General features: G+C 57.7%; 1 protein-coding gene across 1 annotated transcript; it reads right to left on the bottom strand.

Annotated features, from left to right (window-relative positions):
- Positions 1-422: 422 nt before the first annotated feature.
- On the bottom strand, positions 423-4,464 carry TNNI1 (troponin I1, slow skeletal type). The gene is made up of 7 exons (XM_074564190.1): positions 4,374-4,464; positions 4,228-4,269; positions 3,457-3,588; positions 3,282-3,371; positions 2,633-2,809; positions 1,132-1,242; positions 423-808 (listed from the first exon to the last, which is right to left on the bottom strand). The coding sequence occupies exons 3-6, from the start codon at positions 3,580-3,582 to the stop codon at positions 1,135-1,137; spliced, it is 501 nt and encodes a 166-aa protein (XP_074420291.1). The 5' UTR covers positions 3,583-3,588; positions 4,228-4,269; positions 4,374-4,464; the 3' UTR covers positions 423-808; positions 1,132-1,134.
- Positions 4,465-14,780: the final 10,316 nt, after the last annotated feature.

Raw genomic sequence — 14,780 nt, 5'->3', positions numbered from 1 at the left:
AATTTAGGCTTGAAATGGGGCTGCCCCAATTCCCCCAGCTCCGGTGCCTGTGACGGGGCTGCCAGTGGGGAGCTGGTGCCTGGGCGAACAAGCTCCGGAGGCTTTTCCAAAACCAGAGGAGAAAGAGGGGTCGGGGTAGCCAGCAGACAACCATCTCCACACTGAGACCCAAGCCTTGCTGCCTGGGGGGCTGGAGCCCGGTGAGGGGCCGGGGGTCTCAGCAGAGGTGGTGGAGCACCAGGGAGCAGCCTGGGGGAGACGAGCCCAAAGCAAGTGTGACGCCAGGGCGTGCTGCTGGCCTGAGCACCGGCACAGGGACGTTGCAGGGTGGCAGGAAAGGACCAGGGTATCTTCCCCACCAGGCTGTGGACCAGCATGTGCCCCTGGCCAGTGGTCCTACAGTGACAAGCCAACGCGGCGCTGTGCCCGGGAGACCATCCTTTAATACAGGTGCAGTCGCGCGGGTACATCTCAGGCAACATCCGCCAGAGGATGGGGCAGTGGGAGGACCAGCAGCCATCTCCGGGGCCTCTCTGCAGCGGTGGGAGGGGAGGGGAGGGGTGGCCAGTGGCCCCTCGGAGACAGCATGGCCTGTGCTGGTGATACCGGGAGCCGCTGTGCCGGGGCCATGCGGGAGCAGGGCTGATGGCAGTACTGAAAGAAAGAAGCTCATATCTCCTTCCCACACAGTTGTCCACGTGTTTCAGCTCAGTGGTGAATTCAGGGTGAGGGCGCAAAGGGCACGGAGGGGCAGCAAGGGAAAGGGAGGCAGGCAGCAGGGCTGGGGAGGGTCTTCTTCCCGATGCTCCTGTGGGAGAGAAACAGAGCAGAGCAGTGGGGTGGAAGAGGAGTTTTCGGGCGGCTGGTGGTGCCACGGTGTGCAGGATGGGTGTGGGGCAGGCAGCAGACCCTGGAGAGCTGGGAAGGAGAAGCTGGGAGAGGAGGACAGCTGCTGGCAGGGCCTCCGTGGTGGGGACGTGCAGGACAGGCACCCGTCCCGAGCGTGGGTGGGAGATGGGGCACGTAATGCCTTTTTCTGTAGTGAGCGGGGACAGTTTCTGCATTTGCCTGGCCACAAGCATGGATCAGGGATGCTGCAGGGAGCACGGGGAAGGAGGACCAGTCCCCTACCTCTCACTGGCCGGTGGGGGACTTGGCGGCGTCGAACATCTTCTTTCTCCCCTCCATCCCTGACATGGCCTCCACGTTCTTGCGCCAGTCGCCCACTTCCACAGGGCGCTCCTGCCAGGAGGGACAGGAGCGGGGTTGCGATGGCCCTGTGACAGGGCGGCCAGCAGCTCCAAGCACCCACCCCATCGCACAGAGCCCTCGGCCCCGTGAGAAAGCAGCACAGGAAAGGCAGGTGCCCCGCTGCAAACACCTTCTCCCCTCGGAGCCAGCTCTGCCGTGTGTCCCTGCACGTGGAGGTGACCGGGAAGATGGCAAACAGCAGTCTGGTCTCCTCAGGGAGGTCTGGAATCATGTGGGTACCCCCTGAAAGCCTGGCTAAGTTACATGAATGCACTGGAAGGCACAAAAATCCCATAAAATTTCTTTAGGGGGAAGAAACCAGCGTATGGGACTTACTCTGGATTTACACCAGCACACCGGGGCAAATGTAAGGAAAAACACTTTCTGCGCAGACCTCCCAGCCCACATAAAACCCATCTCCACCTTCTCTGAGCTTTTGGCGGAGACTGGGATCGCTGGTGTGACAGTGAGAGCCTGGCAGCCGCTTCCAGAACAGAGCAGGGAGATGACGGCAGCTCTGGGAGCATGCCCAGGTGTCTGCTCTGCCAACCCACAAACATTCATAGATTACAAGCCGTGCCCCAAAATCATCTCACGACATCTAAAATAAACTCAGATCTGCTCACCACCTGGCGTTGAGGACTGTAAACACAGTTTTCTATCCAAAGGACTGAAAACGTGCTATACTATCAACAGGGGAGGGGAAAAAAAGGAAAAATAATTGAAAGTTGAGATTCTCGTCTAGTCTGCTGAGCTGGGACCAAAGGGTTAAACCCCCTTTGGGGAGAGGCCTCAGCAAAGCGGCACAACTCTTGCCGTTGGGGTGTCTGCGCACCCCAGGCAGGTTTGGGCATCGCTCTCCATCTCTGGTATTGAGACTTTCTCCTCTCGCATCTCTGCAAAGCCGACGTGAGCTGGGCCATTTATCTCAGGCCAAGCATGCTTGCTGGGCTTGCTCTGTCTTATCTAATCTGGGTCTGGGAGTTTCCTGGGTGTTTTCTGCGCATGATTATACTGAATAGGAGCTCTCCTGGTTCCCTAGAAGACCAAAGACCAAACTCTTTGCATGTGCAGCTCAACAGACATGCCAAGGGGGCCCCAGCGGAAAGACACCCACGTGCTCTGGGAGGGAAGACCCTCGCGGATGCAGCCCTAAATCTCACTTGTTATCATCCACCAGTTACCTGGGCCAGTGAAACTGCTCCCACGTGGTCCTACAACATCCTGCAATGGGCAGTGCCTCACAAGGACTGCCCCATGCTATTTCTGAGGCTTACAAGGGATCAGCACAACCCACACAGGCCTCACAGGGGACCTTGGAGAAGGGCAAGGGCATCCCCAGGAGGTGTCTCCATCTCTGGCCTCTAGAAGAGTCACCCACCTTCTCCGTGTCCTCCTTCTTGACAGACTTCAGGTTGGCTCTCAGATCCATGGACACCTTGTGCTTGGAGCCCAGCAGAGCCCTCAACATGGCATCGGCGGACACACGGACTCGCCGCAGAGGGGGTCGCTTGAACTTTCCTCGGAGATCAAGCACTTTGATTTTCAGATCTTTAATCTGCAGGTTGAGGAAAGGAGGAGGAGTGGGAGGTCATCGCATGGCTGCCTTGCGCAAAAAGTTCCTGTGTGAAGCAGGAATCTCTGCCAAAACTGAGCCCTAGAGGGGTCTGCATCTCTCCTGCGGCCATGAGGACCACCTTCACCAAGGGACTGTCCACCTGAGCACCGAGCTGTTGTCAGTGCCTTGTCCCAGCATGCTCAGATGGCAGAATTACCATGAGAAGGAGCTCTCAGACTCATGAGGGGTGGCCAGGAGAGCGAGGATGTTCCCTGTGGACCCAGTGGACAGGTTGAGTTCCCTGAGGCAGGGATGAACCTTTTGCTGAGAGATGCTGTGCAGAGCAAATACCAACCCTTAGGTAACCCTGGTGCATGTCCCACATCCAAGCGCAGCCCAGTCCATGACAGACCCCCATTGAGGCCCAAGCTACCATCTTACATAGAAACAAACAGCCCGTCCTGCCTCCTACCTCCCGAGTGTTATGGTTGCATTTTGCTTCAATGTCATATCTCTCTTCATCCACAATTTCAACCTTCTCGTGCAGCTCCCTGCACAGGTCCTGGGGGCCAAGCACAGCAGGAGAGCGGTGAGCGATGCCCCTCCATGCTCAATTAGCTCACTCCACCCTCGGACCTGAGAAATACCTGGAGCTGGCTCAAGGAAAGCCCACTGGTGTGCAGTGGTGTGATCCGCTCGGATAGGTATCTTTCCTTCTCTGCCTGCTTGTCCACGATCTCCTGATCCCACTCCTCCTTTGCTTTTGCCAGCATCAAACTCTACGAGCACAAGTAAATGGCAGAAGTGAGAACAGAAAGGCTCCTCTGCTCCCCCTGAGCCTCCTCGTGCAATGTCTGTAGGATGGGACAGTCCTGGTGGCATCCCAAACCCCCTCCCTGCTGTGGCTGTCCTCCCAAAATCACCGTGCTGCACATCAATAAACCCCTACACCTTTTGTGTGGTGACCCTGAGGGCAGGAGGAGCAGCGCAGCCAGAGGAACCAGAGGGCTGTGGTCACAGTGGTCCCGATGGATGCTGATGCCGGCAATTTCTTTGCATCTGTTCGCTCTGCTGTGGCAGTAAATGATTTTCCCAAGCCACAGCCCGGGGATGTCCCAAGCTTGGGCTGCAGGGCTGCTGGTGCACCAACACCAGGTCTGTGGCTTTAGAGCTGAAGGCGTCGGAGTCTCTCCCCACCTTAATTAAGTGGAGGTGAGGGGAGGTTTGTTTGGTGCCTGGACCACAAAGCCCACATGAGTGAGGATTTTTGAGAAGACAAGAGGTGGGAACGGGAGCTGCTCCCCAAGACCCATACTTCTGCCGTTCCTCATCGCTGTCCCTCCGACCACGCACTTCAACCCCGGCTCCTTTCCCCCAGCGAGACAAACCCCAGGGAGTTTCCAGCCCTCAGGACTCACCTTCAACAAGAGTTTGCGTGAGGCTGTGATCTTGGATTTTCTCTAGGGGAAAGAGAAGGGGAAAAAAAAAAAAACCACCTTTGAAAACAAACTCACAGCAAATGCAGGGTAGCGTTGAGTTCGCTCCCGAAAGGCACGACACTTACCTCCCTGCAGTTCGTGCATTCAGGAAGGAGCAATAAGGAAGAGGAGAAGAGAACGGGGCGTCAGTGAACAGCAGTCAAAAAGAGGTGGCAGTCAAGAAAAGCATCTCATGCAATTACAGTTGGTTTCCTTATTTCTCTATCTAACAGTTGCCACCTGCGAGTGAGCCGGGTCTGAGACGACCGCGCTCTCTGGAAACGCAGAAACGCACTGCTCAGAAAGCCAAAATGCCACTCAAACACGGCACGTGCTGCCCATAGTGCCAGCCCTGGCTCGGTCCCTGCATTTTGGGCCACAACACTCTCGTTCGCGCGTTCCCCGCGGGGCCGGGGGCTGGCACGCAGGATGGCTGGAGCCTGTTCGGGTTTGCAGGGCTGGGGCATCTCCACATTTTCGCTTGATGAAAGCCTCGCGGGGAGGTTTCTCCCTTCTGTTCACGCTGGGGAACGTGTTATATTTGTGTGATGTGCTACGAAGAGCCTCGCGGCAAAGCGAGTGGTGCTGCCCACCTTGGATCGCTACTTCGTGATCTAGGAAAGCTCCAAGGTTGGAATTGGGACATCGAAATCACTAACAAATTTTATTGAAAGATAGTTTTTGCAAGGGGAATGGCACAGAGGTCTCGAGCATGAACCCCCCCAAAAATGGACAAGCTCAGCCAGCCAGGCGAGGATTTAGTGAAATCCGAGGGGAACTCGTGCTACTTACGGCTCTGGCATTGTGGCGGTGTGCTGTTTGCCTGCAAAAAAAAAAAAAGAAAAAGAAAAAGGGAAAGAAGGTGAAACAACGGAGCAAATCCCAAATCCACCCGAACCCAGAAAGCAGTGGCGTCGGGATGCTCCCGAGGTCCGGTGCTGCCCCGTGCTGTCGGCGGAGGGAAGCAACTCGGCAGCTTTGCCATCCCACGGTGTTTCACCGCGACAAACCGCCCTGCTCCGAGGGAACCCCGCTTCGGGCGAGCTCCAACCTGTCTCCAGCCATCCCCGCAGAACGCGGCCTCCGGCTCCGCGGGGTTTTCCCAGGCACCAAGCTGCTCCCCCGCCGGCTGCGTCCCCCACCCCAGCGCGGGGCGAGGGGACGGAGCGGAGCGTGGCTGCAAATAACACCAGAAATGGGGTGCCTTGGGGTGCCCCACGGCGTTGACTTGGGGAGTCCCGTCCAACGGGAGGTTTTTTTCCTCCTCAAGGATTTTGGTGGAGCCAAAATCCGCCTCAGGAGTGACGGAGTGAGGGGCAACCAGTGGTGGCCAAGCGGCCGAGCAGATTTGTTTAGCATCCGTGTCCCCGGTGAAATACTCGTGGTTTTATATTTTAAATTCGCCTGGTAACCCCCTGCCCTGGCAGCTGCCTCGCAACGCGCTGCCTCGCTTCCCGCTCTTGCCAAGAAGCCAAGGCACTGCCTAAGCCCGAGCGATAGAAAAATGCGTGGCAAAATGCCAATCGATTTATTTTTTTTTTCTCTTTCCAACCGGGAGTTACAAAACTGATGCCATATTTCAGAAAGAAACAGCCTTTTCCAGTGGCGGTTTTTGCCCTTTCCCTTTGAACTGAAATGGCAAAGCTGGGATTTCTTTGCCTTTGCATCCCCCTAAATTTGGAAACTGTTATCAACCCCAGAGATTCCTGCTGAGGGAAGGAAAAAGGAACGATTCTAGTCTCAAACAGCTGCTCCCAGGCGTACGTGGAGCTCGCGCCGAGCAAGTCAGTGCACCTTCCGGCTCCGTCCGCTTGCCCCCGTCCCCTCCCCGTTCCCCCCACTGCCTGGCCAGAGCCATGGCCTGAAGGAAAGGAGTTTGTGGGGGAAATGCCATAAAATCCCAGCAGGATTTACCCGCCCCCAGAACCTGCCAGATCCCTGGATTTACCAGGAAAAATCCCAAGGACAGAATTTTTTTTCCTCCCAAAAGCCACATCAGTCAGATGCAGCCAGAGATGCTGGTTTCATGCCTTTTGGGAGGTTTTTGGGGTACAACAAACGTCCCAGAGGACATGCAGGGAAGGCGGCTCGTCTTGCCTGACACTGGTGGATTGAGCGGGTCGGGTCCCAGCTGCTGCCCCCCAGTTTATTTCAGGGGAGGCAGAAAAGCCCTTGTCTTTCAGGTGGTAAGAAAGGGCTGGGCAAAGCCTCTCGGCGTCTCCAGCGTTCCCCGGCGGAGCAAAGCCCTAGAAGGTGGGACCCGCACCACACCTCGGGCTGGCGACCTCTACCAAGGTCAATCAATTTTTAGGGTCAGATATTTCTAAATTTGCTCCCCAGAGGAGAGCGGGGACTCAGCTGTGCCGGGAAGGTGTCCCCAGCCACCTCACGCAGGCACTTTTGGGCTCCAGCCTGATCTGGAGCATCCACAAGAGACTTTGCTCTCTGGTGGGGATGAGAGGATCTGGACAAGCTCATTCTGCACCGTATGCGTGCCCCCAGCCGTGAAAAGCTTAAAATGCCTATTAAACCATTAAATCATGGAAATCCTTAAAAGAAATAACTCCCAGTCAATCCTGACATCCTCCTCCATCCCAGGGGACCGGACACATACCACCAACACGCGCCGAGCCAAGGCCGTGCCCCACACACGCTGAACCTCCCCTCCCTGTCACACAAGTGTCCGAGAGCAGCCAGGCTGGGACACAGGGGCAAATGCTCCCCAAAACTGTCCCATTTGCCAGTTTTCTGGAAAACCAAGCAAATCTCAGGTCCAAAGCCTGGCTCGGTACTTGGGTGGTATTTCTCCCCATCGCGGTCTCACCAATCCCCTCTCCAAGAGCAGAGAAAATGTCTGAGCACCCTCAGACGGGGGGAGAAATTTGGACAAATTCACATGCTGGGGGCTCTTCTCTGCCACGCCGCCCCGTGCAGGGACCAGCGGCATCACACTCACTCCCGTGTCACCACCCAAGGAGTCCCGGGTGGGGGGACAGGGGTGGGGGGACCCCCGTGGGCGCCTTACCTCGGGGCCGTGCAGGAGGGAGGTGATGCCTGGCCTCTGGAGACCCGCGCACTGACGGGGGCCGGCAGCGGAGGGGGAGTATTAAATCGCAGCCTGCCCGCAAGTGGTCAGTAAAAATAGCACAAATCCCCTCTCGTGAGCGCACGTTTGCCGCGAGCCCCGTGACGTGCCGCACACACCTGGGGCGCCGTCTCCAACGCGGGGTGACACACGCGCATCGCCGGGGCGCCGCAGTGCACCCCCAGCATAGGGCACCCCCGGTGTAGTGCCCCCCTGACCCCCACGTCACGGGGTGAATTCCCACGCTGTTTGCGTGTGAATCGCCCCGGCGTCGGCCAGCGCTCACTGCCCGACACCGCGCGCACACACGTGTTGTGTGTGAGCACGCAGACGGGCCGGGCCAGGCTGGCCGTGGTGCGATGGCGATGCTGGTGCGGCCGGGGTGTATTCCTCATGGCACGTCTGTCTCGCTCCTCTCCAACATAAACCAGCCCCAGAGATGCTGGAAAAGCCCATGAGCAGAAACAATGCAGTGCTTTTCTGTCCAGAAAAAATCCTGAAATATATATCCATATATATAGATATGAATATATATATCCAGAAAATATTTTCTTTCTTTTTTTTCTTTCTTTTTTTCTTTCTTTTTTTTTCCTTTTTTTTTCTTTCTTTTTTTTTTCTTTTTTTTTTTTTTCTTGTGTTTCTTTTCTCTTTTTTTTCTAGAAAGTCTCTGAAGGGGAGGTGGGGGACGTGAGCAGTCTGGAGAGCTGATGTGATGCCGAGCCCCATGCACGATGGTGCACACACGACGGTGCACACACGACGGTGCACACACGACGGTGCACACACACCTTGCAATGCCACAAGCAGAGTGTGATGCTCCCACGGGAACGATCCCCTCCCGATGGGCCTCCCGGGAGCTGTCAGAGCTCCAGGAGGGCAAAGCCACCCTGGGCCAGGACAGGGCACATCGCCGAGGAGTGATGGGGTGAAACAGCAAAGGTGGGGTTACACCATCGGGCCAGGTGATTGGTTGGGACCAAGGACGGGGCAGTCCCTCTCTGGGGAGCAGGACCAGCCGGACTCACAGCACAGCGGGTCGGGATGCTCCGGGATGCCCCAGTAAATTTCAGCCTCTCTAAGCCCTCGTGTTTTCCCCATGAAATTCCTGAGAAGCAGCAAAAAAGCTGCAGTCTCGCCCCCCTGCACCCCACAAAGCCCCTTGCCCAGTGTCCCGCGGAGGGAGGCAGGGGACCTCAGGGGCAGGCGGCACCTGTTCCCTGGGATATTTTTAGGGGCAAGTTTAGGAGCAAACAATTCCCAGCGTGCAGCCCAGCAGGGACAATGCCCGGCATTTTAATCCTGAGGCTATTATGGTCGTGGAGGGACACGCAGCTGCACGCAGAGGGTAGCCCCCATGGTGGGCAGCAGCGACAGCCCCCCCCAGGTCCTGCGGAGCAGGGGATGCACAGCTGCTTCCCCCGGCTCCTTCCCCCCGCCTGGACACCAAGGGGGCAACTGTGCCATGGGGGGAGACGCACCACCCCCAGGCTGGTGAGAGGTCAGTGACGGTGACGGTGGCGATGGCCATCCCTGTTTGACCTGCACTAGTCAAGTCCCAGCGAGCGCAGGACAAACCCCCCCGGTGCCCACCCTCCTCCGGGGCCTCTCCAAGGATGTTTCCCCTTCCCCAGCTCCAGCGGATCTGCTCCCAGCCGCCGGGGAGGAGACTTTATACCAGCCCCGATAGACCTTTATAAGGCAAAAGCCCCCGCGGGGCCGTGCCTCCAGCATCTTTCCTCCTGGCTGCCTTGGGATTGTTTTCGGAGCACAGAGGAGCCAAAATTAGCCCGTGACAAAGGCGCTGCATTCCCCGCAGCCGTGCCCCGGGGACCCGACCAGCTCCCGCTGCCCGGCACTGGGGCTGCTTCGGATGCCATTGGCTCCAGTCTCAGGTTTCGTCCTCTGCTGGGACCTGGAGTGAGGAGGAGGAAGGGGCAAGTGAGGGATGGGGTAGCGGGACCCCTCGATTCAGGGCTCCAGCATCGATTTCAAAGCCCCGGCGCTGCTGTGGGGGTCCAGCAGGAGAAGGGCTGGCTGGAGCCCATGATCTCCCCATCCCTCCTCTCCAGCTGACTTGATGAGGATGTGTAGGGTCTCCATCCCTGGGTCACGAACTGCAATGATCTGCCTCAACATGGGGGGGTTGTTCTATCAGGTGCCACCTGAGGCTGTGGGTGCTCCTTTGAGCTGTGGGCGGGTAGGAAGAGGACAGACTGGAAATCCATGGGGGAGAACAGTGCTGAGGCCAAATTCAAAGCAAAATAATATCCCCCCGCTCCTGGGAGCCACTGATTCAAGTGAGGGTTCCCCCCATGGGCTGCCACTGAGGGCATGGATGCCAACAGAAAATTCCCAGAGAGCTTTATGGGGGGGCCAGTCCCACCCAGGGACAGCCCGCTTGTCCCTACACGTCCCGGTGGTCCTACAGGTCACTTGTGTTCAGTCTCTTATGAGTGGGCAGTTTCTCCCTCCTTCTGGACATGTTGAGGCCCTGGAGGGTGTCAGTGCTTCCACATCTTTGGGCATCTGCCCCACAAGCGTGGCAGGGCTGCCATCTGGCTGCCATTTGGCTTCCGGAGAACTGCACTGGGGCCTTAATGGTCCCTGGCTCCTTGAGATTTTGGGCCTCCAAATTCAAAGGTATCTGACCCCTGCGAGCAGTTTGGTTGCCCCACACGAAGCCCATGTCCCTGCAGAAGCAGACTTGCAGCAGTGCTGCAGGGATCCCTTTCCCTCCTCGAGGCCCTGGAGCCATCCCACCCATCCTGCCCTTGCTCTCTTCCAAGCACCGTCCTCATTTCGTCAACCCTGATGGCATTCACAAAGACAACGGGCTTCCCAGGGCATCCAGGACAGACTTAGAAACAACAGCTGAGCCTCTGTTGTCCTTTGGGACCTCACGTCCAAACACATCCGTCCCAGCCCTTAGCTGCCATGCTCGGAGCCAGCCCCAAAGGCCAGGATTGATGGCAGGAGCCCACCAGCTGCCTCAGGTTTCTCACTGGGCTGGGACAGAGGATGTCCCACAGACTCTCCACGGGGTGGGACAAGGTTTTTCCCTCTGTGGAACGGCTCAGAGATACAGGGACATTGAGGTCACCTCCTACAAGCAAGGTGACAGCAAGGTCGCAGGACTGCAGTGCCAAGTTGCAATGAAGTCGTGAGGGTCCGTGTGACGTGTCCTGATGAAACAGTCCCTGTCTGGGTGTTTCTCCTGCAGATTGTCCAGCAGCTCTCACTCCTCATGAACCGCCCGAAGGGATCCAGCTACTCCCAACTGCTCCTTTGATTTGTGACAGCAGAGGGTAACAGCCTCCCGGGGAGGGTCACCAACAACCAGGGCTTTTTTTAGCCTTGTAAAGGATTTCCTCAGCCTCTGCTTCTGTGAGTCTCACCAAACCTCGCTGATGCCCTGAGGCATCGAAGCAGAGCTGGCAGTGGGGACAGCCGCGGAGATGGAAAGTGGACCAGAATTTGGATGGTCATCACAGCCCGACCTGGGAACCAGCGAGGCTCCAGGCCAGACCCCAGACATCTGCTATGGGGCTGGGAGACCTCTCCCAGCTCAGATCTCTGCTCCGCGATCTTCACCCCATTGCATCAACCCCACCAGGACCCCCTTGTCTCCCACCGCCCAGTGGGGCAGAGGGTATTCATCCATTTGGGATCTGCTGCTCCATGTCCTGGTCTCCCAGGGCAAGCACAGCTGCTGCAGCTGGAGAGCCCTGTCTTCTCCAGCCACCTACCTGGCTGGACAACATCTGGGGACGGTGCCTGTGTTCAGTCTCCTCATCCATGGGCATGAGACTCGCTCTTCCCACTTTGCACGGCTGCAGGCAGTAAATCTGTGTGGAGGCAGCTGTGGGGCTGGATCCGAAGTCAGGACAATTTTCACAGAATCATACGATCATAGAATGCGTTGGGTTGGAAGGGACCTCTAAAGGCCATCTAGTCCAACCCCCCTGCAGTAGCAGGGACATCTTCAACTAGATCAGGTTGCTCAGAGCCTCATCCAGCCTGGCCTTGAATGTCTCCAGGGATGGGGCCTCCACCCCCTCTCTGGGCAACCTGGGCCAGTGTCTCACCACCCTCAGTGTAAAGAACTTCTTCCTAATGTCTCATCTAAACCTGCCCAGCTCTAGTTTAAACCATTGCCCCTTGTCCTATCGCTACATGGCCTTGCAAACAGCCCCTCCCCGGCTTTCCTGGAGCCCCTTTAGGGACTGGAAGGGGCTGGAAGGTCTCCCTGGAGCCTTCTCTTCTCCAGGCTGAACCCCCCCAGCTCTCTCAGCCTGTCCCCACAGCAGAGGGGCTCCAGCCCTCGGATCATCCTCGTGGCCTCCTCTGGCCCTGCTCCAACAGGTCCATGTCCTTCTTGTGCTGAGGGCTCCGGAGCTGGACACAGCATGGGAGAAATACCCACAGAATGGCAGAAATACCCCCAACTTCTAGAAATATTGTGGGGCAAGTTGTTGTTCTCAGCTTGAATGCTCTGGGGAGACTTGAAAGGTTTGCAGAAGGTGCCAAAGCTGAGGAGGGGTCTCTCAAAGCCACCGGGTTCTTCAGGAACAGCACATGCTCCCTGCCTCCTGCCAGTCTTTATTAAAGGAGGAGGAATTATCTACTTTGGGATAGTGGAAAGACATTATTAAAATGGAGCTGAGCCACCCACTGAAGACTTAAAGCTTTCTGTGGTTTTGCCAAGTGACACATGAAACCTTCGCACTATCGATCTTGTCGACTCTTATATACAAGAGGAGGATGTTCGCTGTTCTGTCCCTGTTAACGGGCTGACACGGCTCAACGGCAATGTCAGTATAAATACCCTAGAAAACAGCCTGATTTTCAGCCTAAGGCAAAATATTTCACAGAGAAAAAAAAATACTATTCCCAATAATGCTAAATTTCTGTCCCAGGCGGGCACCTGGCACATTTTTTAGGAGTTTTTGGGGTATTTCCAAGCCCTCCCGTCTATCTTTGAGAGACCCGACGCATCTCAGCATCCCCTTCTGCTGCAAGGCTGGGCTGAGCCTCCCTGCCACCGGGGCAGCCTGGTGGCTGCTGCTGGGGGACAGGGGGTGACGGGCGGGCGCTGGCGTGTACTCAGCTCCGTTGCTGCCCTCTGCAGCTCCCGCAACGCCTGGCCGCTATTTTTGTTTCTTCGTGGGGTGGTGAGCCCCTTACCTCCAGCAGCTCTACTGGTGGGTGATGCTCACAACCGCATCCATCACCCGCCGCTGCCGCCTCCACCTCCCCCGGACACCCTCGCCAAGACACAACATCAGGACACCGGGGATGGGGAATCAACACATGTACAATCCCTGCAATCCATGCCTGCCTGTCCCCCCCCGCAGCACACCCAAGTTCCATGTTCCAGCTGCCAGCATTTCTTCCTACACTCAAAGGCAACAGGACTTTCTTGGAGAAGTCCAAACCCACCGCAGAGCTGGCGTGGATGTCCTGGCCACTGGCTCCCCCGGCGCGTGGGCACATGGAGGCAGCAGGGCACGGGGCAGCTCTCCAGCCTGGAGCTGCTCGGGGCAGGTCCTGGATTCCAGTTCCAGTGATTTAGGAATTATAATTCAGGATGGGCTACAGGAGCATCTGAAGGAAGCCTGACACTTGACCCAAAGCTACAAAAAAAACCAATACCGCTTGCTGCAACTGGGATTTGTTACTTTTTCTTTTCATTTTTATCTGAGGAAAAACCACCCACAAACTACACCGGCATTTGCAGGAGATGCGAGGCACTGCCAGCCTCCCCGCGGGGCACAGGGCGGTGGAGGAGGTACATACCGTCTCACCTGCCAAAAACCATTGGCACCATCATGCTGCAGACCCCCGTCTCGCCAGCATGACCCCCCCACTGCCTTCGCCGGGTCCAGCTGGCCCCAAACGGAGCCCAAAGCCAGGGCTGGGATTTCGTTGGGTGGAAAAAAGGGGCCTGGAGCTCCCCCTGTCACCTCCCCTGCACCCCACCGCAGGGTGCCAGCCCCGGCGCCCAGGGGTGCTGGCAGAGCCCCTGGCTGCGGGGTGCAGGCACTGGGCAGCCCCCAGCCCGCCCAGAGGAGCCCCAGCATCCCCCGAGCGGCGCGGGGAGGGTCGATGGAGCGGGGACACCTCGGGGCTGGGAGCAGCAGAGCCGGATTTTCAGGCTCCTGCCTTTTGAACTGGGGCGGCTCTGGGGCTCCTCGCTCCGTGTTGGGGCTCAGCGCTCAGCCCCGGCTCCACCTGCTGTCCCCGGCGTGGGGGTCCCCAGCAGCCAGTCCCTTCCCGCAGCTGGAGCCGGGGTGCTGGGGGGGGATGTGAGGCCATACGCCTACCAACCCCCCATCGTGCCTCAGTTTCCTCACCTCCAGGGATGTTAGAAATGCTTCCCCCGTGTCCTCTCCCTGCGTTTCGGGCTGGCTGGCAGTGCCCTGCGAGCTCCCTTGCCATTCTAATGCCGAGCAAATACTCGACTGAAAATACTTTCCCACTGCTCGGGCTCCCGCAGAGACCCTGCGGCCCTTCTCCCCCCGCAAACTCCCCTGCTCTCCCTCGGGTAAAATCACCCCATCTTCACCCCAACTTCATCCTCCACCACCGAGCCCCGTCGGGGCCACCAATGTGCTGGCCCCACGTTACTGGTGACAGGGGATGCGCCAGCCTCCGTCCCCGTCCCCGCTCCGCTGTCTGGCCGAGTCTCCCAGCTGTTTATTTGCTTTTCAGTCTCTGGGTGACCTTTTCCTCTGCATGAACAATTCAGCCCTCGCGGGCGGTGGAGTGCAGCCATCCTACCTCCCACCCGCACGCCGCTGCCTCGGCTCCCGCCTGCTCCCAGGGTCGGGCTGTGAATCCGCCCGCCGAGGCCGGATCTGGCAGATTCGGGTGTCTGCGGCAGGAGAAACTCCCAAACCTGGGGGGACACGCGGTACAGGCAGGGGCTCCAGCCGCACGTTGGTCTGCAGAGTGACGAGGAGCTCAGAACAGGGACAGAAAACCTTGGCTTTCCCCATGCCCAGACCTGAAACACCGACATAGTGATTGTCCTTGCTCTTTCTGTCCCTCTCCCTCTATTCACTGCCTAAATTTCTCCCCAGCTCACGGGTACCACGGCCTCTCTGCTGCCTCATCTGGCAGTGCACCGTGGACACGTCCAGGGCTGGCACTTACACACACCCATCCTGACCGTTTCCTTCCCCAGTTCCTTGCCGGGACTTGGAAAACAGAAAATGCCTATTTGCAGTGAGTGAGAGAGCAGAAACGCAGAAAACGAGGAGTCAGATCACCCAAAACTGGCTCAAAATTCAGAATACTTTGGAAAACCCCTCACGCTGGGTGCTCCCCACCCCTGAGGGCTGCCCCACCATGGCACAGGCTTGGGATGATGCAGGGCTTTGAATGAGACTCACCGAATCCTCCGACT

This window comes from Larus michahellis, chromosome 21, assembly GCF_964199755.1.
Source record: "Larus michahellis chromosome 21, bLarMic1.1, whole genome shotgun sequence".
Taxonomy (NCBI): Eukaryota; Metazoa; Chordata; class Aves; order Charadriiformes; family Laridae; genus Larus; species Larus michahellis.
Note: the sequence above shows the minus strand (reverse complement) of the source record. Positions and strands in the feature narration are given on the sequence as shown.